Source organism: Ascidia mentula, chromosome 3 (genome assembly GCF_947561715.1).
Source record: "Ascidia mentula chromosome 3, kaAscMent1.1, whole genome shotgun sequence".
Classification (NCBI taxonomy): Eukaryota; Metazoa; Chordata; class Ascidiacea; order Phlebobranchia; family Ascidiidae; genus Ascidia; species Ascidia mentula.
Window position 1 is genome coordinate 21,400,702 of NC_138568.1, and position 23,171 is coordinate 21,423,872.

The 23,171-nt window shown below is 36.4% G+C and overlaps 1 protein-coding gene across 6 annotated transcripts; it reads left to right on the plus strand.

The window, feature by feature from the left end:
* The first annotated feature begins 858 nt into the window (after window positions 1-858).
* LOC145896036 (uncharacterized) lies at window positions 859-10,513 on the plus strand. 6 transcript variants are annotated; one of them, XM_082984835.1, is made up of 21 exons: window positions 859-958; window positions 1,037-1,263; window positions 1,314-1,445; window positions 1,519-1,671; window positions 2,491-2,580; window positions 2,698-2,911; window positions 3,021-3,205; window positions 3,471-3,542; window positions 3,616-3,810; window positions 4,191-4,250; window positions 4,310-4,504; window positions 4,651-4,722; window positions 4,777-4,971; window positions 5,330-5,491; window positions 5,726-5,839; window positions 5,984-6,081; window positions 6,139-6,321; window positions 6,681-6,918; window positions 6,991-7,042; window positions 8,358-8,451; window positions 10,249-10,513. In XM_082984835.1, exons 1-21 carry the CDS (start codon window positions 940-942, stop codon window positions 10,274-10,276), a joined length of 2,778 nt encoding a protein of 925 aa, XP_082840961.1. In that variant the 5' UTR covers window positions 859-939; the 3' UTR covers window positions 10,277-10,513. The 6 variants fall into 6 exon arrangements, with proteins under 6 accessions (XP_082840961.1, XP_082840962.1, XP_082840959.1 ...); XM_082984836.1 differs by having other exon boundaries at window positions 8,362-8,451; XM_082984833.1 differs by lacking the exon at window positions 10,249-10,513 and having other exon boundaries at window positions 8,358-8,622.
* The last annotated feature ends 12,658 nt before the right edge of the window (window positions 10,514-23,171 follow it).

Genomic DNA, 23,171 nt, shown 5'->3' on the forward strand with positions numbered 1-23,171 from the left:
TTGCCGACCAAACGGCCAAGCAGGAGACTTCCACTTTGTGATAACTATACAATTACCGTCATTCGTTGGTGCAACTTTGCGGAGAAAACAAGGTGGAAACACTATAGGCTAGCAATTTTCAACCAATAGTGCCGTCAGGCCCCGTGTCACAATAATCATATGATAAGCAAATTGGAACCAATAATATGGAGTCTTTGCTTGTTTAAATTCGATGTCCAATGCAATTTTTTGTTGTGCTGCACTAACTTGCATGGAATATTTTCAACAGGGTTGGAGATTAGCGAATTGCATCCACAGTGCACCGCTGTATTGTTACATAACGGATTGTCACAATCTTCGCTAACACCTTTTTTGGGAGTTTCTGGAAATTACAGACTCTTCATGTACATCCACATCGGTGGCTTTCGAGAATTGTCGTTCGCAAGTTTGTATTTCGTGTAAAATTTGTCAAAGCAAGACATACATTTCATTGGTAAACTGCATTCAGCATATGTGTTTTCTTCTTCCCCTCAAAAAAACAGTTATGCTGTGGCCATAGCGCCCTCATGTAGTGAGGGGTCTGATTGTGGCGTAATTTGGGGTTTCCCCATATTTTCAGAACAAACCAAACAATGGAATGGTGCGCAAAAGCAAACCTTTCTTGATTTGATATAAAAGATTGTTTTTCAGTAGAACATTTACAGAAGTCTGACAAAGCGCTATTAAGTTTTATGAAATCTTGAAGACCTAACACATAGGCCAGCTATTTGCGGGTTATTAACCAATCCGATTCGCACTTGTGGCTAAATTCCATTTGATTAATAAACAATTAAGTGCTTGTACTTCGCATGTCACTCACTGAACGCGAATTATTTCTGCAGGTCCATTTGTATATGGATGTAGTTACAGTTTTGTATATTATATAACGTTGACCATGTGATTGTTCATCTGACGATCGAAATGGCTTCTGTTGGATGTGGTAGGGTAATTTCTGATTTTTGATTAAACTGTTCTATGTATAAATGTTGTGCTGGTTGAACAATCGTATTTTTACCAGAGCCGAATTCCCATAAAGCTGTACAAATTATCCGACCAGTTCCTCGACAACATACCATCAATGCCACTTATGAAATCGATGAATTTGAATTTAAAAGAATATTTGGACATCCAGATGTGGCCAACACACCGGTTGCGATCTATTCAATTGCTGGAGCTTACAGAACAGGAAAATCCTTTATGTTGAATTTATTTCTGCAATACCTGCAGGCCAAGAAGCACGATAAGGTAAGTCAATCCCAAATTTTATTGTCTCGTTTTAATATTGTTCCCAACAGTCAGATTCGTGGCTTGATTCTACAGAAGATAAACTTGTTGAAGGTTTTACATGGCAAAGAGGTTGTGATAGACACACAGGAGGAATTTGGATTTGGGATGAACCTTTTTTTATTGATACACCAAACACAAAAGTAATACAAAGTTAACGTTGCAACAGTGTACCTACATAATCTTTTGCAGCCCAAACACATGCAGTGTTTTTAGGTGGCTCTATTTCTTATGGACACCGAAGGGTTGAATATCGATGATTGCAGTCAAAACTGTTGCTTTATATTTGCTCTTAGCACTCTGTTAAGCTCAATTCAAATATACAATGTCCAGAACTATTTAAACATTAGCAGTTTACAATTTATTCAGGTGAGTGTGGGACCTATGAGATTTTCCTCTGTTAGTCGCAAAGCTTCAGTTATTGCCTCATATGTCGAGTTTATCCTGTCTTAAACTGGAGCCGGCCCCTCCACTACCACTTTAAAATATAGGTATATATGTAACACATGTTTAGTTAACGTATAGACTTACTGCTTTCAACAGCAAATTAATACCAGGTCATGTTCCGTATGTGAATAACTTTAAGTGCACAGTTTTCAATAAAACTAGTTTCAAACTGTTTGGACAACTGAATATATAGTTGAAATTTTAGAATTTACGCTTGTTTCTGTTTAAGATTCATTACATGCCTTTGGATAATTTTATCAGAAAACACTGCATTGTACATTTTAATCCTAAAAATGCTTTGCACAACCATTTATGCACTGTAGATGTTTTTTTGAAATAAATTTTGTTTTGTTTTTTGATAAATTTATTCACATAAATTTATTTATTCGATTTGAAACTATGAGCCTCATGCAATGCTCACTCTGTAACGTATACTGGTTCGATTCACAAGGCTTAAAAGAATAAACATATTTTGATTGGAACGGTTGACTGAAAATATTATATCACTGGAGAAAGTACAAAGAATCCAGGTCTGTTGACCTGAGGCATATTTACCTAAAAACACAATAAACTAAAGTAAAGCTCACCTAGGAACTCTATGCTTAACCTAAACGATAAGCGGTACCTACTGTGGCATACGTTGCCATAGCATGATTAAATAAATTCACTGATAATATTATGTAATAATTGAATCACATTTAACAGCTTTTCACAGAATATTCTAAAAATGGTAATTTACAGAATGTTTTAAAAGTGGAAAATGCCGATGCCCTGTCTTTACATAAGATCTTGAAAATGAACAACACTGCCAGTCCAAAGCCCATCTTTCAGGTTTGGGATTTTATTTTATGTCACATAAAACTGTGCAAATCTGTCTCTCTTCAACGAAATTCTCTCTTTATGTCACTCTTTTTTCTAGAGTAAACCTAAGTTTAATTATATTTCAAGCACTTGATGGTTCTTCTTCGTGATTGGAGCAATATGGATTATGAATTTGGTTTCGATGATGGTGAGAAATATCTTCAGGAAATCTTGCACCGCACTGAAGAAAAATCAAAAGCAGATTCAGTTTGGAAGGGGTTGCGTGGTAATTTTGAAAACATCTCTTGTTGTTTGATGCCACATCCAGGAAAATGTGTGGTTTGGAGAAAAAGAAACTCAGGTAAACTTCAAATGAAAGGTTGTATTGTAAAATAACTTGTCACATGAAATAAAATACAATTAACTCATGTTATTACTTATGCAACCAATGTTTTCTTAATCTGTCACAGATTTAGATGAGGAATTTCTTGACACAATCAATTCGATTGTGAAAAAACTATTTTCAAAAGAACTAAATGTGATAAAAAAAGTCAACGGCAATGCAGTTACAGGAACTGATTTCATCAACTTAAGCTTGTCTTACTTTAAAGCACTGAACAATGGGAAAATGCCTGATGTTAAAGCAATAGCTCAGGTAAAGACTTTGATTGCACAAACCAACATAATAATTGAAATATACAACAAATAATGTAATTTGAAGTTTAATACTTAACAAAAAACCATGTTTGTTGTTTGTTCAGTAATTGTTTTTTTTTGACAAATTAGATATTTTGTAACATGCTTGTTTAAATACAAAACTTAAGTCTTGTTTACTTTGTTTTGGTGATAACTTTTTTGTAAAAAGCATGTTAGAAGAATAAATTAATTTTTTTTTTTTGTAATTTATCTTGTGTGTTTAGGTACAAGCAGAATACATTTTTGAACAAGTCGTTCAAGAATGCATTAATGCCTATAAACAACAAATGAAAAAAGTAACTTCAAAATGACTTTCGTTTATTCATTTTCTAAAACAATGTATAACACATATATATGCTTTTCTTGCAGTTTTGTGAAGACCAATGTCACAGCCAAACTCTCTTTGAACAAGAACACAAACATTTGAAAGCAGAAGTTCTAAAAAAGTTTGATAGCGAATTAGATTTTGGCTATACTGAGTTTGTTGCCAAAGACCGCAAACATTTGGATGAAAACATGGACTTAGAGTTTGTCTCGTTGAAACAAATCAATGAAGCGAAACTGGTGTGAGAAACTTATGTAACCATTTGTTGTGACATTGGCAATAATGTACTAATTTTAAGTTCTTACGTATAGTAATCCAGTAAGTAAGCTACTTTAATTCTGTGTATTTTTGATAGATCAGGTAGACTGCTGAAAATTTAACATACAAACTTAGTGTAAAGCAGCATTGGTAACAATGGTTGCCAACTTTCAGTTAAACACATGTTGCTTACAGTATATTGCACCAGAAATGTCCTATTTAAATCTGAAAATTTTAGGGCATGAAATGTACCAACACGAGTTTAGAAATTAATCACCTATATTAATATTGTCCCTAGTAAATCTTTAAAAAATCTAAAGCCGGTCACATCTAACCTGAATGACTAAAATTACCAATCTAGATGCAAGCTTTAAAAGCCACAGAAGAATGTGCAAAAAATTACAAGAAACGTATGGAAGAGGTAAGTCATAAATAGTTGTTTCAATCATTGAGCAGCATCTGATACCAAACTTAATGCAGTTTTGCAAGGAACAATGCCACAGCCAACCCTCCTTTAAGGGGGAACATTACACTTTGAAAGCAGAAGCTCGGCAAAACTTCAAAAGCAAACTAAATTTTGGCAATAGTGACTTGGTTGCAAAGTACTTGAAACACTTGAATGAAAACCTGGACAAGGAGTTTCTTGTGTATGAACAGAAGAATGAAGAATATTTGGTGAGTAAACCTTTGTTTCATTTAAAATAATTTGCTAATGGAATTGGGACATGAAGTAGTGCGATATAGCAAAATATGTGTCTAAGTTTATTCTTTCAAAAATTGAGATTTTTTTGCAAGAATTTAAAAGTGAAACTTACTTTAAGCAACATTGGAGAAACATTTTGTGTGAAGCTGAAGGAGATACCAAAAAACACTACAACCAGGAAATGCATAAAGTAAGGTTTTTTTCCCATCAGAAACTATTTATTGTCATGAATGATTTTTTTCAGGCACTCAATGAACAATATTTGGATGAAACTCAGTTTGAATTGGTTGAAAGGCAGTGCCAAGAAAGGGCCTTTCAATTTTACAATGAAATGACAAAAAAATTCCCAACTGGATTCGATCTTAAACCTGACAGTAAAATTAGGGATTTGTTGACTGAGCTTGGTCTTCAGTTTTTGAAAGAAAACACAAGAAGTCTTGTAAGTAATTGCCCACTTGAGATTTGTTAAAGTTGTTAATTAACAGTGAAAAGTTGTCAAAACGCTAGCAGGTAGTCATGAATGTTGGTATTCTGACAACATTATGAAAGCACAGTATAGATTTTTGTATGTTCGGGAACTTAATAAAAACTCAACCCAAACCAAGGAGGTGTGAAATTTCCATCACTAATTAAAGTCCATTAATAGCTACATAAGGTTTTATAAATTTATATATTATGTATTTATTGTATTATACCTAATGTTAAATCTTGATTTTAAGAAAAAAATTATATGACTTGCATTTTAGAAAATGACTTTTGAAAGTAAAAAAAAATTCACGAAACAGTTAATTTTTCAGAAACAAAGAGAATATAAAGTAATGAGGACAAAGTCATCAGTGGTTGGTGTGGAAGGTGGTAAACTTGAAGTGATGGGTTGCATTGTTGATATTCATCCTAAAGCACTTAATACAGAGGAAAAAATTTGTCTACGTAGCTACTATGAAAATACGAAGCACAGTGTATGTGGTTGCACATTTTCATTAAAAACAAACATTGAAGAATGCTCTTGTCATTATCTTATTTGTTTTCATTGGATATTATTTTATTTAACAAACTCCTATCAGTTTTTTTCTCTTTCATAAACAATCAATACTTGTTTGTTTCAAAAATTCATTAAATCAATTGAACAATATAAATAGTTGACTATAATTGACAAGTAGATATGAATGATCATTATTTACTTCATTCCACAGAAAGAAATTACTCCAGTGTTGTATTGTGGACCAAGTGGTTTAAAGTTCACCAAAGATGTCTCCATCACTTTACCAACATGCTTTTTGTGTGAAGATCCTCCCCAACCAGTTGTGGTAAGTGGGAGCAATTTCTTTTACTTTGTGTGGTAAAAACCAGTGTGTAGATTCAGATTTAAATAGTTACTAACCTAGTAAATTTTAAACTGTTTTTGCATAACATATGCTGTAAATAATGTTGCCATTATACTCCATGTAAAGGTTGAAACAAGCCATGATGGAAAAACATGGAAAGATTACAAAAGTTTATCCTATAGTGATGAGGGAGAGTTTAAATTTGAAGTTACTCATTTCACTTGGTGAGTGTAACATCACATAAAGTTAAAGGCATTCTTTTAATTTGTGTCTTACTTTAGGTTTCGTGTGGTCAGCAAGAAACTATCAAATTTGTCAAAGGAGAAAATGGTATTGGTTGGATTTTCAGAAAAGGAAAATTATGACCATGTTAAAAGATCATGGGGATTTCTCATTTGTGACAGACTGAAATTTAACCTCATTTCAAATCCCACTTTAAAATTGTTGTTTGGTTTTCCATTGAGGTAATAAATCACATCATGGTTTTTAATTTTATCGTTTTGCAAAGCTTTAAGGTCTTGATCTCCTCTTGTATGTCCGGTGTTCTTTAAAAAAAGGCATATTATATTTGAAGCTTTAAAGTAGTGTCAACAAAGTTAACAAATCTTCTGTAATTATTTGAAACTTTTAATTAAAAGGCACCTTAGTTACTAAAAGATTAAATATCCCAAATCTGATACAATATTCACAGCAACTTAATCTAATACAATTTTAAGCAATATTTTTAAAACATTTCCCTTTTCAGTAAATAGTCTAAGTTTGACATAGCTATTGTAAAATTTCATTAAATTCCCGTACATGCTTGTGTTAATTTGATCACTAGATCGAATCAAAATGAAGCAATACTGACACTTGAAAGTGAAAGTGGTCGAGTTACCTTTAATCAGAATGACATCAAGTTGAAAAACATTTTCCTGAACAATTTGGAAAAACTCAATATTGTTTTCAATTTTGCTCCACATAATGGTGATGAAATAGTTGACCTTAAACTGGATTTGAATGGAAAGTTTCACAAAACAAACTTTAAAGTAAAAGTTGAAATACCACACAAACAACAAGAAGTAAGTGGGAAATATTCTCTGTAGCACTCTATAGAAACATGCAAGTTTCTACATCTGTACATTTGTATCCAGGAAGAGAAAAAACAGCAATCTGATTCAAAAAATGACAGGTTACATCAAGCAAGTATGATAAAGTATATATTTTAGGACGCATATTGGTATTTCTATGAAAATTAGTTTTGGTGCTGGGAAATGCCCACCGTGTAGACCTGTGTCACAATGCAAAGTCATGCATCACCAAGCAAAGCAGTGACGCAATTAAGTTAAATTTACGGTTGAATGAGCGCACATGTGCGTGCTGTTGTCATGGCGAATTTTAAGGTGTTTGGGGCAGTTTTAGTGTGGTTTTGAGCTATTCCAATTAGGTAGTAACTTGCTGGTGGGTGCTGCTGAAATTTATGTTGAAAATGGAGCAAAAAAATCAGGCTGTGTTTGTGGCAAAATGAATCGTTTAAGTGTCCAATCATTTGTGATTTTATGAAAGATCCATTTCATATCTACAAATTTTGATCAAAATTAGTCTCCGAAAAAATGGTTTAGCCACCCCCCTAGGGCCATTTGCCCCCCTGGTTACTCAATATTTTGGTTAAAAGAGCAACCAAAAATGGAACTGGATTTTGCAGAAAAATGAATCGTTCAACTACCCACTCATTTGCATTTTTTTGTAAGTTCCAACTCTTCTCTATGCGATGGCATCAAATTTAGTTGTTGAAAAAGTGTCAATGCCCTCCCCCAAGGGCTGGGTATACCCCCCTGTTGGTCATATGATCTTCCAGGAGGCCCAAAAAGTCCTTGCTCTGTACAGTCTCATCCAGGAGGAATTTTTTTTTTTTCAACTTTGTAGAATTCCAGGTCCCTATGTAAGTCACAAGACCCATCAACGGTCATTGGGAAACAAGCGGAACAGTCGCTAGATGCATTACAGCCGAGGGCCTTGAACACAGGATTTCTCCTATCTAATACCCATATAGGTCCTTAAGGCGAAATGTCAAATTTTTTAAATGGTGAAATAGACATTAAATTTACACTGAAATATGTTTATTTATGTAAGTTAAACATCATAGGAGGATTTTAAACCAGCTCCAGTCATCAGTCGCCACCTAGTGACAAAAATGAATTTTTTCAATGCCCTAATGTACATAAAGTATGGGGTCTGTTGCATGACTTTCAGCTTTCAAACAACTTGAAATATAGCTTAAAATGCATGCATTTCCTCTATTGTCATTCCGCAACACATTTTGAGTCATTTATAACACATAGTTTTTGCAATGTATTGTTCATTCGTCATGGCATTTGTTGCATGTGCTGTCTTTCACAGCATCCATTCTTTTGTTGACCTATTTTGCAAAATCTTGAATTAAAGGCTTTTTCATCTTGTTTAGTCATAATACATGAAATATAATTATTTTGTGGCCTAAGTACTGTATTTATTGCCACAGAAAGAAGTGGTCCAATGCCGGTGGGTGATACTTCAGACGAAAGGATTCCAATAAACCCACTGCTGAAACTGCCGCAACCAACAATGTATTTCCTGTATGTACTGCACTTGTTGACATGTACAGTAGTTCCTAATTGTGTTTGGGCCATTAAATTTCAATACAAAACACTTTGCAAGGTCTTGTGGGCCACTTAACAGCACTTTTTTCATGTCATTTTCATGCTTTGGAGATAGCCATGATTTCTTGCCATTATGCATGTGACTAATTAGCCTCGAATATTGATTAATTGAAACTTTTGTTGTGCCATTGAGCATGTGTGCATACAAATGGGTGTTGCCATGACTGGTGCATGATGTTTCGGTGTAATTTATGTGAACCGCTTAAGGTCGGTGGCATCATTTTCTGCCTATTAGCTGTACTGCTTGTAGCCCTGCTGATAAGGCCATTTTGTGTTGTTTAGGGGGTGTTGGCAAAAACAGCCATAACTCTGGGATCGATGATCAACCAGGTGTGAAACTTCACATTGTGATAGGTGAATGTCCCATATACTTTGCGGCTTAGGCCAATTGGGAATCTGGTCCATTGACCTTCTATTGAAGGACGCATATTGGTATTTCTATGAAAATTAGTTTTGGTGCTGGGAAATGCCCACCGTGTAGACCTGTGTCACAATGCAAAGTCATGCATCACCAAGCAAAGCAGTGACGCAATTAAGTTAAATTTACGGTTGAATGAGCGCACATGTGCGTGCTGTTGTCATGGCGAATTTTAAGGTGTTTGGGGCAGTTTTAGTGTGGTTTTGAGCTATTCCAATTAGGTAGTAACTTGCTGGTGGGTGCTGCTGAAATTTATGTTGAAAATGGAGCAAAAAAATCAGGCTGTGTTTGTGGCAAAATGAATCGTTTAAGTGTCCAATCATTTGTGATTTTATGAAAGATCCATTTCATATCTACAAATTTTGATCAAAATTAGTCTCCGAAAAAATGGTTTAGCCACCCCCCTAGGGCCATTTGCCCCCCTGGTTACTCAATATTTTGGTTAAAAGAGCAACCAAAAATGGAACTGGATTTTGCAGAAAAATGAATCGTTCAACTACCCACTCATTTGCATTTTTTTGTAAGTTCCAACTCTTCTCTATGCGATGGCATCAAATTTAGTTGTTGAAAAAGTGTCAATGCCCTCCCCCAAGGGCTGGGTATACCCCCCTGTTGGTCATATGATCTTCCAGGAGGCCCAAAAAGTCCTTGCTCTGTACAGTCTCATCCAGGAGGAATTTTTTTTTTTTCAACTTTGTAGAATTCCAGGTCCCTATGTAAGTCACAAGACCCATCAACGGTCATTGGGAAACAAGCGGAACAGTCGCTAGATGCATTACAGCCGAGGGCCTTGAACACAGGATTTCTCCTATCTAATACCCATATAGGTCCTTAAGGCGAAATGTCAAATTTTTTAAATGGTGAAATAGACATTAAATTTACACTGAAATATGTTTATTTATGTAAGTTAAACATCATAGGAGGATTTTAAACCAGCTCCAGTCATCAGTCGCCACCTAGTGACAAAAATGAATTTTTTCAATGCCCTAATGTACATAAAGTATGGGGTCTGTTGCATGACTTTCAGCTTTCAAACAACTTGAAATATAGCTTAAAATGCATGCATTTCCTCTATTGTCATTCCGCAACACATTTTGAGTCATTTATAACACATAGTTTTTGCAATGTATTGTTCATTCGTCATGGCATTTGTTGCATGTGCTGTCTTTCACAGCATCCATTCTTTTGTTGACCTATTTTGCAAAATCTTGAATTAAAGGCTTTTTCATCTTGTTTAGTCATAATACATGAAATATAATTATTTTGTGGCCTAAGTACTGTATTTATTGCCACAGAAAGAAGTGGTCCAATGCCGGTGGGTGATACTTCAGACGAAAGGATTCCAATAAACCCACTGCTGAAACTGCCGCAACCAACAATGTATTTCCTGTATGTACTGCACTTGTTGACATGTACAGTAGTTCCTAATTGTGTTTGGGCCATTAAATTTCAATACAAAACACTTTGCAAGGTCTTGTGGGCCACTTAACAGCACTTTTTTCATGTCATTTTCATGCTTTGGAGATAGCCATGATTTCTTGCCATTATGCATGTGACTAATTAGCCTCGAATATTGATTAATTGAAACTTTTGTTGTGCCATTGAGCATGTGTGCATACAAATGGGTGTTGCCATGACTGGTGCATGATGTTTCGGTGTAATTTATGTGAACCGCTTAAGGTCGGTGGCATCATTTTCTGCCTATTAGCTGTACTGCTTGTAGCCCTGCTGATAAGGCCATTTTGTGTTGTTTAGGGGGTGTTGGCAAAAACAGCCATAACTCTGGGATCGATGATCAACCAGGTGTGAAACTTCACATTGTGATAGGTGAATGTCCCATATACTTTGCGGCTTAGGCCAATTGGGAATCTGGTCCATTGACCTTCTATTGAAAGGCGAAATGTCAAATTTTTTAAATGGTGAAATAGACATTAAATTTACACTGAAATATGTTTATTTATGTAAGTTAAACATCATAGGAGGATTTTAAACCAGCTCCAGTCATCAGTCGCCACCTAGTGACAAAAATGAATTTTTTCAATGCCCTAATGTACATAAAGTATGGGGTCTGTTGCATGACTTTCAGCTTTCAAACAACTTGAAATATAGCTTAAAATGCATGCATTTCCTCTATTGTCATTCCGCAACACATTTTGAGTCATTTATAACACATAGTTTTTGCAATGTATTGTTCATTCGTCATGGCATTTGTTGCATGTGCTGTCTTTCACAGCATCCATTCTTTTGTTGACCTATTTTGCAAAATCTTGAATTAAAGGCTTTTTCATCTTGTTTAGTCATAATACATGAAATATAATTATTTTGTGGCCTAAGTACTGTATTTATTGCCACAGAAAGAAGTGGTCCAATGCCGGTGGGTGATACTTCAGACGAAAGGATTCCAATAAACCCACTGCTGAAACTGCCGCAACCAACAATGTATTTCCTGTATGTACTGCACTTGTTGACATGTACAGTAGTTCCTAATTGTGTTTGGGCCATTAAATTTCAATACAAAACACTTTGCAAGGTCTTGTGGGCCACTTAACAGCACTTTTTTCATGTCATTTTCATGCTTTGGAGATAGCCATGATTTCTTGCCATTATGCATGTGACTAATTAGCCTCGAATATTGATTAATTGAAACTTTTGTTGTGCCATTGAGCATGTGTGCATACAAATGGGTGTTGCCATGACTGGTGCATGATGTTTCGGTGTAATTTATGTGAACCGCTTAAGGTCGGTGGCATCATTTTCTGCCTATTAGCTGTACTGCTTGTAGCCCTGCTGATAAGGCCATTTTGTGTTGTTTAGGGGGTGTTGGCAAAAACAGCCATAACTCTGGGATCGATGATCAACCAGGTGTGAAACTTCACATTGTGATAGGTGAATGTCCCATATACTTTGCGGCTTAGGCCAATTGGGAATCTGGTCCATTGACCTTCTATTTAAGGCGAAATGTCAAATTTTTTAAATGGTGAAATAGACATTAAATTTACACTGAAATATGTTTATTTATGTAAGTTAAACATCATAGGAGGATTTTAAACCAGCTCCAGTCATCAGTCGCCACCTAGTGACAAAAATGAATTTTTTCAATGCCCTAATGTACATAAAGTATGGGGTCTGTTGCATGACTTTCAGCTTTCAAACAACTTGAAATATAGCTTAAAATGCATGCATTTCCTCTATTGTCATTCCGCAACACATTTTGAGTCATTTATAACACATAGTTTTTGCAATGTATTGTTCATTCGTCATGGCATTTGTTGCATGTGCTGTCTTTCACAGCATCCATTCTTTTGTTGACCTATTTTGCAAAATCTTGAATTAAAGGCTTTTTCATCTTGTTTAGTCATAATACATGAAATATAATTATTTTGTGGCCTAAGTACTGTATTTATTGCCACAGAAAGAAGTGGTCCAATGCCGGTGGGTGATACTTCAGACGAAAGGATTCCAATAAACCCACTGCTGAAACTGCCGCAACCAACAATGTATTTCCTGTATGTACTGCACTTGTTGACATGTACAGTAGTTCCTAATTGTGTTTGGGCCATTAAATTTCAATACAAAACACTTTGCAAGGTCTTGTGGGCCACTTAACAGCACTTTTTTCATGTCATTTTCATGCTTTGGAGATAGCCATGATTTCTTGCCATTATGCATGTGACTAATTAGCCTCGAATATTGATTAATTGAAACTTTTGTTGTGCCATTGAGCATGTGTGCATACAAATGGGTGTTGCCATGACTGGTGCATGATGTTTCGGTGTAATTTATGTGAACCGCTTAAGGTCGGTGGCATCATTTTCTGCCTATTAGCTGTACTGCTTGTAGCCCTGCTGATAAGGCCATTTTGTGTTGTTTAGGGGGTGTTGGCAAAAACAGCCATAACTCTGGGATCGATGATCAACCAGGTGTGAAACTTCACATTGTGATAGGTGAATGTCCCATATACTTTGCGGCTTAGGCCAATTGGGAATCTGGTCCATTGACCTTCTATTGAAGGACGCATATTGGTATTTCTATGAAAATTAGTTTTGGTGCTGGGAAATGCCCACCGTGTAGACCTGTGTCACAATGCAAAGTCATGCATCACCAAGCAAAGCAGTGACGCAATTAAGTTAAATTTACGGTTGAATGAGCGCACATGTGCGTGCTGTTGTCATGGCGAATTTTAAGGTGTTTGGGGCAGTTTTAGTGTGGTTTTGAGCTATTCCAATTAGGTAGTAACTTGCTGGTGGGTGCTGCTGAAATTTATGTTGAAAATGGAGCAAAAAAATCAGGCTGTGTTTGTGGCAAAATGAATCGTTTAAGTGTCCAATCATTTGTGATTTTATGAAAGATCCATTTCATATCTACAAATTTTGATCAAAATTAGTCTCCGAAAAAATGGTTTAGCCACCCCCCTAGGGCCATTTGCCCCCCTGGTTACTCAATATTTTGGTTAAAAGAGCAACCAAAAATGGAACTGGATTTTGCAGAAAAATGAATCGTTCAACTACCCACTCATTTGCATTTTTTTGTAAGTTCCAACTCTTCTCTATGCGATGGCATCAAATTTAGTTGTTGAAAAAGTGTCAATGCCCTCCCCCAAGGGCTGGGTATACCCCCCTGTTGGTCATATGATCTTCCAGGAGGCCCAAAAAGTCCTTGCTCTGTACAGTCTCATCCAGGAGGAATTTTTTTTTTTTCAACTTTGTAGAATTCCAGGTCCCTATGTAAGTCACAAGACCCATCAACGGTCATTGGGAAACAAGCGGAACAGTCGCTAGATGCATTACAGCCGAGGGCCTTGAACACAGGATTTCTCCTATCTAATACCCATATAGGTCCTTAAGGCGAAATGTCAAATTTTTTAAATGGTGAAATAGACATTAAATTTACACTGAAATATGTTTATTTATGTAAGTTAAACATCATAGGAGGATTTTAAACCAGCTCCAGTCATCAGTCGCCACCTAGTGACAAAAATGAATTTTTTCAATGCCCTAATGTACATAAAGTATGGGGTCTGTTGCATGACTTTCAGCTTTCAAACAACTTGAAATATAGCTTAAAATGCATGCATTTCCTCTATTGTCATTCCGCAACACATTTTGAGTCATTTATAACACATAGTTTTTGCAATGTATTGTTCATTCGTCATGGCATTTGTTGCATGTGCTGTCTTTCACAGCATCCATTCTTTTGTTGACCTATTTTGCAAAATCTTGAATTAAAGGCTTTTTCATCTTGTTTAGTCATAATACATGAAATATAATTATTTTGTGGCCTAAGTACTGTATTTATTGCCACAGAAAGAAGTGGTCCAATGCCGGTGGGTGATACTTCAGACGAAAGGATTCCAATAAACCCACTGCTGAAACTGCCGCAACCAACAATGTATTTCCTGTATGTACTGCACTTGTTGACATGTACAGTAGTTCCTAATTGTGTTTGGGCCATTAAATTTCAATACAAAACACTTTGCAAGGTCTTGTGGGCCACTTAACAGCACTTTTTTCATGTCATTTTCATGCTTTGGAGATAGCCATGATTTCTTGCCATTATGCATGTGACTAATTAGCCTCGAATATTGATTAATTGAAACTTTTGTTGTGCCATTGAGCATGTGTGCATACAAATGGGTGTTGCCATGACTGGTGCATGATGTTTCGGTGTAATTTATGTGAACCGCTTAAGGTCGGTGGCATCATTTTCTGCCTATTAGCTGTACTGCTTGTAGCCCTGCTGATAAGGCCATTTTGTGTTGTTTAGGGGGTGTTGGCAAAAACAGCCATAACTCTGGGATCGATGATCAACCAGGTGTGAAACTTCACATTGTGATAGGTGAATGTCCCATATACTTTGCGGCTTAGGCCAATTGGGAATCTGGTCCATTGACCTTCTATTGAAAGGCGAAATGTCAAATTTTTTAAATGGTGAAATAGACATTAAATTTACACTGAAATATGTTTATTTATGTAAGTTAAACATCATAGGAGGATTTTAAACCAGCTCCAGTCATCAGTCGCCACCTAGTGACAAAAATGAATTTTTTCAATGCCCTAATGTACATAAAGTATGGGGTCTGTTGCATGACTTTCAGCTTTCAAACAACTTGAAATATAGCTTAAAATGCATGCATTTCCTCTATTGTCATTCCGCAACACATTTTGAGTCATTTATAACACATAGTTTTTGCAATGTATTGTTCATTCGTCATGGCATTTGTTGCATGTGCTGTCTTTCACAGCATCCATTCTTTTGTTGACCTATTTTGCAAAATCTTGAATTAAAGGCTTTTTCATCTTGTTTAGTCATAATACATGAAATATAATTATTTTGTGGCCTAAGTACTGTATTTATTGCCACAGAAAGAAGTGGTCCAATGCCGGTGGGTGATACTTCAGACGAAAGGATTCCAATAAACCCACTGCTGAAACTGCCGCAACCAACAATGTATTTCCTGTATGTACTGCACTTGTTGACATGTACAGTAGTTCCTAATTGTGTTTGGGCCATTAAATTTCAATACAAAACACTTTGCAAGGTCTTGTGGGCCACTTAACAGCACTTTTTTCATGTCATTTTCATGCTTTGGAGATAGCCATGATTTCTTGCCATTATGCATGTGACTAATTAGCCTCGAATATTGATTAATTGAAACTTTTGTTGTGCCATTGAGCATGTGTGCATACAAATGGGTGTTGCCATGACTGGTGCATGATGTTTCGGTGTAATTTATGTGAACCGCTTAAGGTCGGTGGCATCATTTTCTGCCTATTAGCTGTACTGCTTGTAGCCCTGCTGATAAGGCCATTTTGTGTTGTTTAGGGGGTGTTGGCAAAAACAGCCATAACTCTGGGATCGATGATCAACCAGGTGTGAAACTTCACATTGTGATAGGTGAATGTCCCATATACTTTGCGGCTTAGGCCAATTGGGAATCTGGTCCATTGACCTTCTATTTAAGGCGAAATGTCAAATTTTTTAAATGGTGAAATAGACATTAAATTTACACTGAAATATGTTTATTTATGTAAGTTAAACATCATAGGAGGATTTTAAACCAGCTCCAGTCATCAGTCGCCACCTAGTGACAAAAATGAATTTTTTCAATGCCCTAATGTACATAAAGTATGGGGTCTGTTGCATGACTTTCAGCTTTCAAACAACTTGAAATATAGCTTAAAATGCATGCATTTCCTCTATTGTCATTCCGCAACACATTTTGAGTCATTTATAACACATAGTTTTTGCAATGTATTGTTCATTCGTCATGGCATTTGTTGCATGTGCTGTCTTTCACAGCATCCATTCTTTTGTTGACCTATTTTGCAAAATCTTGAATTAAAGGCTTTTTCATCTTGTTTAGTCATAATACATGAAATATAATTATTTTGTGGCCTAAGTACTGTATTTATTGCCACAGAAAGAAGTGGTCCAATGCCGGTGGGTGATACTTCAGACGAAAGGATTCCAATAAACCCACTGCTGAAACTGCCGCAACCAACAATGTATTTCCTGTATGTACTGCACTTGTTGACATGTACAGTAGTTCCTAATTGTGTTTGGGCCATTAAATTTCAATACAAAACACTTTGCAAGGTCTTGTGGGCCACTTAACAGCACTTTTTTCATGTCATTTTCATGCTTTGGAGATAGCCATGATTTCTTGCCATTATGCATGTGACTAATTAGCCTCGAATATTGATTAATTGAAACTTTTGTTGTGCCATTGAGCATGTGTGCATACAAATGGGTGTTGCCATGACTGGTGCATGATGTTTCGGTGTAATTTATGTGAACCGCTTAAGGTCGGTGGCATCATTTTCTGCCTATTAGCTGTACTGCTTGTAGCCCTGCTGATAAGGCCATTTTGTGTTGTTTAGGGGGTGTTGGCAAAAACAGCCATAACTCTGGGATCGATGATCAACCAGGTGTGAAACTTCACATTGTGATAGGTGAATGTCCCATATACTTTGCGGCTTAGGCCAATTGGGAATCTGGTCCATTGACCTTCTATTGAAAGGCGAAATGTCAAATTTTTTAAATGGTGAAATAGACATTAAATTTACACTGAAATATGTTTATTTATGTAAGTTAAACATCATAGGAGGATTTTAAACCAGCTCCAGTCATCAGTCGCCACCTAGTGACAAAAATGAATTTTTTCAATGCCCTAATGTACATAAAGTATGGGGTCTGTTGCATGACTTTCAGCTTTCAAACAACTTGAAATATAGCTTAAAATGCATGCATTTCCTCTATTGTCATTCCGCAACACATTTTGAGTCATTTATAACACATAGTTTTTGCAATGTATTGTTCATTCGTCATGGCATTTGTTGCATGTGCTGTCTTTCACAGCATCCATTCTTTTGTTGACCTATTTTGCAAAATCTTGAATTAAAGGCTTTTTCATCTTGTTTAGTCATAATACATGAAATATAATTATTTTGTGGCCTAAGTACTGTATTTATTGCCACAGAAAGAAGTGGTCCAATGCCGGTGGGTGATACTTCAGACGAAAGGATTCCAATAAACCCACTGCTGAAACTGCCGCAACCAACAATGTATTTCCTGTATGTACTGCACTTGTTGACATGTACAGTAGTTCCTAATTGTGTTTGGGCCATTAAATTTCAATACAAAACACTTTGCAAGGTCTTGTGGGCCACTTAACAGCACTTTTTTCATGTCATTTTCATGCTTTGGAGATAGCCATGATTTCTTGCCATTATGCATGTGACTAATTAGCCTCGAATATTGATTAATTGAAACTTTTGTTGTGCCATTGAGCATGTGTGCATACAAATGGGTGTTGCCATGACTGGTGCATGATGTTTCGGTGTAATTTATGTGAACCGCTTAAGGTCGGTGGCATCATTTTCTGCCTATTAGCTGTACTGCTTGTAGCCCTGCTGATAAGGCCATTTTGTGTTGTTTAGGGGGTGTTGGCAAAAACAGCCATAACTCTGGGATCGATGATCAACCAGGTGTGAAACTTCACATTGTGATAGGTGAATGTCCCATATACTTTGCGGCTTAGGCCAATTGGGAATCTGGTCCATTGACCTTCTATTGAAGGACGCATATTGGTATTTCTATGAAAATTAGTTTTGGTGCTGGGAAATGCCCACCGTGTAGACCTGTGTCACAATGCAAAGTCATGCATCACCAAGCAAAGCAGTGACGCAATTAAGTTAAATTTACGGTTGAATGAGCGCACATGTGCGTGCTGTTGTCATGGCGAATTTTAAGGTGTTTGGGGCAGTTTTAGTGTGGTTTTGAGCTATTCCAATTAGGTAGTAACTTGCTGGTGGGTGCTGCTGAAATTTATGTTGAAAATGGAGCAAAAAAATCAGGCTGTGTTTGTGGCAAAATGAATCGTTTAAGTGTCCAATCATTTGTGATTTTATGAAAGATCCATTTCATATCTACAAATTTTGATCAAAATTAGTCTCCGAAAAAATGGTTTAGCCACCCCCCTAGGGCCATTTGCCCCCCTGGTTACTCAATATTTTGGTTAAAAGAGCAACCAAAAATGGAACTGGATTTTGCAGAAAAATGAATCGTTCAACTACCCACTCATTTGCATTTTTTTGTAAGTTCCAACTCTTCTCTATGCGATGGCATCAAATTTAGTTGTTGAAAAAGTGTCAATGCCCTCCCCCAAGGGCTGGGTATACCCCCCTGTTGGTCATATGATCTTCCAGGAGGCCCAAAAAGTCCTTGCTCTGTACAGTCTCATCCAGGAGGAATTTTTTTTTTTTCAACTTTGTAGAATTCCAGGTCCCTATGTAAGTCACAAGACCCATCAACGGTCATTGGGAAACAAGCGGAACAGTCGCTAGATGCATTACAGCCGAGGGCCTTGAACACAGGATTTCTCCTATCTAATACCCATATAGGTCCTTAAGGCGAAATGTCAAATTTTTTAAATGGTGAAATAGACATTAAATTTACACTGAAATATGTTTATTTATGTAAGTTAAACATCATAGGAGGATTTTAAACCAGCTCCAGTCATCAGTCGCCACCTAGTGACAAAAATGAATTTTTTCAATGCCCTAATGTACATAAAGTATGGGGTCTGTTGCATGACTTTCAGCTTTCAAACAACTTGAAATATAGCTTAAAATGCATGCATTTCCTCTATTGTCATTCCGCAACACATTTTGAGTCATTTATAACACATAGTTTTTGCAATGTATTGTTCATTCGTCATGGCATTTGTTGCATGTGCTGTCTTTCACAGCATCCATTCTTTTGTTGACCTATTTTGCAAAATCTTGAATTAAAGGCTTTTTCATCTTGTTTAGTCATAATACATGAAATATAATTATTTTGTGGCCTAAGTACTGTATTTATTGCCACAGAAAGAAGTGGTCCAATGCCGGTGGGTGATACTTCAGACGAAAGGATTCCAATAAACCCACTGCTGAAACTGCCGCAACCAACAATGTATTTCCTGTATGTACTGCACTTGTTGACATGTACAGTAGTTCCTAATTGTGTTTGGGCCATTAAATTTCAATACAAAACACTTTGCAAGGTCTTGTGGGCCACTTAACAGCACTTTTTTCATGTCATTTTCATGCTTTGGAGATAGCCATGATTTCTTGCCATTATGCATGTGACTAATTAGCCTCGAATATTGATTAATTGAAACTTTTGTTGTGCCATTGAGCATGTGTGCATACAAATGGGTGTTGCCATGACTGGTGCATGATGTTTCGGTGTAATTTATGTGAACCGCTTAAGGTCGGTGGCATCATTTTCTGCCTATTAGCTGTACTGCTTGTAGCCCTGCTGATAAGGCCATTTTGTGTTGTTTAGGGGGTGTTGGCAAAAACAGCCATAACTCTGGGATCGATGATCAACCAGGTGTGAAACTTCACATTGTGATAGGTGAATGTCCCATATACTTTGCGGCTTAGGCCAATTGGGAATCTGGTCCATTGACCTTCTATTGAAGGACGCATATTGGTATTTCTATGAAAATTAGTTTTGGTGCTGGGAAATGCCCACCGTGTAGACCTGTGTCACAATGCAAAGTCATGCATCACCAAGCAAAGCAGTGACGCAATTAAGTTAAATTTACGGTTGAATGAGCGCACATGTGCGTGCTGTTGTCATGGCGAATTTTAAGGTGTTTGGGGCAGTTTTAGTGTGGTTTTGAGCTATTCCAATTAGGTAGTAACTTGCTGGTGGGTGCTGCTGAAATTTATGTTGAAAATGGAGCAAAAAAATCAGGCTGTGTTTGTGGCAAAATGAATCGTTTAAGTGTCCAATCATTTGTGATTTTATGAAAGATCCATTTCATATCTACAAATTTTGATCAAAATTAGTCTCCGAAAAAATGGTTTAGCCACCCCCCTAGGGCCATTTGCCCCCCTGGTTACTCAATATTTTGGTTAAAAGAGCAACCAAAAATGGAACTGGATTTTGCAGAAAAATGAATCGTTCAACTACCCACTCATTTGCATTTTTTTGTAAGTTCCAACTCTTCTCTATGCGATGGCATCAAATTTAGTTGTTGAAAAAGTGTCAATGCCCTCCCCCAAGGGCTGGGTATACCCCCCTGTTGGTCATATGATCTTCCAGGAGGCCCAAAAAGTCCTTGCTCTGTACAGTCTCATCCAGGAGGAATTTTTTTTTTTTCAACTTTGTAGAATTCCAGGTCCCTATGTAAGTCACAAGACCCATCAACGGTCATTGGGAAACAAGCGGAACAGTCGCTAGATGCATTACAGCCGAGGGCCTTGAACACAGGATTTCTCCTATCTAATACCCATATAGGTCCTTTAGTTTATGGGTGTATTTCATTCTTGTAAAATGTGATATTCAGATACTCTGTTCTCTGCCAACACATTTTACAACCCAAACATTCATATAGCAGGAGGCTCAATTAACAAAACGAATAATTAACAACTGACGTCTACTAGGCTTTAATAAGGTTTGTAAGGCTGAAATACACTTGTATGAAACATAATTCTACAAAAACAATTTAATTTTACTTAACACAATATAAATTGAGGCTGCATGAACAATAAAAAATCTTATAGGCATTGAGTTGAATAATTTCCATAATATTGTTTTGTTCTAGCCTAGCTTGTCTCTAAAAATATGTAATTTGCAAGTAACAACAAGAAATTGGGATTTTTGTGAAAAAAAATAGCACCAGATGATTATCCTGGTTAAATGTGCATAATAAATAAAAACTGGCACATACAGATATTTTGAAGATTGTCATGTAATAAATCTTATTGTTTTTCAGAACAAATGTAGGCAACAATTGAGGGCAATGGCAAAGAAAGGTAAATTCGAACCAAAACCGTCTTTCTGCCCAAAACGAACCATCAGTAATGAAAAAATATAAAACACTTCAAATCAATATGTACAAAAATACAAAGCACTTCAGTGTCTTGATAATCTATTCTGCATGTCATTCCCCATTCTATTGCAATCACTGTGGCTTGTCCCACCTCTTATACTTTATTTCATAAGAATGGAAACGTTGATTTTTAGTCAAAATATTTCTGGCATCTTTCCTATGTAAGACAAATATACTCTAAAGCAATCACTGTCTAAGAAACACTGAAAAGTTTAGACATAGAAAAACTTGGTGTTGGTGTTTTGCCCAACGATTCCATTCTTGTAATAATTTTTTTTACGAATGTACATATTCTCTGTTTCATATCTTTGCACTTTTTTTATACGTTTTCAAACATACCTTGTTTTTGGAACTTTGTTGTCCTCCTGTTGGTGCTCAGCAGTTTACCTGTGCAATATATACAAACGTTGTTTGTTTATTATCCAGTTTGTTTTATTGAAATTGCCTTTGTGATCTTTTTGTGCCCTTCGTGACTTTCATGTATTTTAATCGTGTTTATTGATTTGATTTTTTGTGAAAAAACGCATATTGGTATTTCTGTGAAAATAAGTTTCGGTGGTGGGAAATGCCCAACGTGTGGACCTTTGTCACAACGGAAGGGCACGTAACAGAGCAAACCAGTGATGCATGGGGGTCTATTGTGCATTCGAAAAAGCGCACATGCGTTGTCATGGCGAATTTTTAGGGTGTTCGTTGCAGTTTAGTGGGGTTTTGGGCTATTTCAATTAGGTAGTTACTTGCTGGTGGGTGCTGATGAAAGTTATGGTGAAAATGTAGCTCAAAATTTAGGCTATATTTGTGGGAAAATGTATTGTTTACGGTGGCCGATCATTCGTGATTTTATGAAAGATCAATCCCAGTTCTACAAATGTTGATCAAAATTATAGTCTCTGGACAAATTGTTTAGCCACCCCCCTGGTTAGTCAATATTTTGCTAAAAAAACAACAATTAATGGTACTGGATTTTGCAAAAATATTAATTATTTAACTGACCTGTCATTTGCATTTTTGTGGTAGTTTTAAGGTAAGTCTTTGCATAACCTCACCGTGTGCTTTGTTAAGGCAGCTGCAATCAATTTTTCTCAGTTAAGCAATAGTAGCCCCCAAATAGATTTTTTAACCTCAGAGTCTACTATTTGTGCATCGTAGTCTTTTTCTTTGGTAATAAGCACCCCTGCTATAAAGCTATCATCAGGACCAAAAGACGTGTATTGGGCAGCGCATTCAATACAAATTAACTGGAAACCAAGTAATAAATGAACTGCTGATACGAAACATACAAAGCCTTAACGAAATCGTACAATGATAAGAAGTATTCGTTTGGTGAGCAGTGGCAAATCGTTATTATACACGTGAAATGACGATATTCATATAAAATGCAACAAAGAAAATCATAAACACTACAGTTTTATCTCATGTAATACTCTGTACAGTTTGTACGTTCTGCAAGACAAAGCTGCTCCTGTGTTTGTTTCGTACAAACGAGATTGTTAAAGGATTGTTAGCAAACACATTGAAACTGATCAATCTCAACGTACAGGTTGTAGTCCATCTGTGAGCGTTGTTCACTTAACTCCCTTAGTTTATCTTTGCAAGCTTTCTCCAATTGAAATTTTTCGATTGATGATCGATCGACGCATCTTTCATACAATTCTATTGCTCTGTTCAAACTTTGCTCAGCTTTCTCATAGAAATCATAACAATTGTAATCAGGTTCTCCGAGTTTCCGATCTTTGACTTTAGGCCTACCTGATCTTACTGAAGTTTGGATCATTTTAGTGTAAACATCTCCTTGTAATTCATGACTCCGAGCGAGTATGGAAAGATCTT

Bases quoted from the DNA above. Each gene is read 5' to 3' on its own strand.
- LOC145896036 (XM_082984833.1), top strand. The intron at 1,446-1,518 runs GTAATACAAAGT...CAGTGTTTTTAG, and splicing joins TTGATACACCAAACACAAAA to GTGGCTCTATTTCTTATGGA. The intron at 6,919-6,990 runs GTAAGTGGGAAA...ATTTGTATCCAG, and splicing joins TACCACACAAACAACAAGAA to GAAGAGAAAAAACAGCAATC.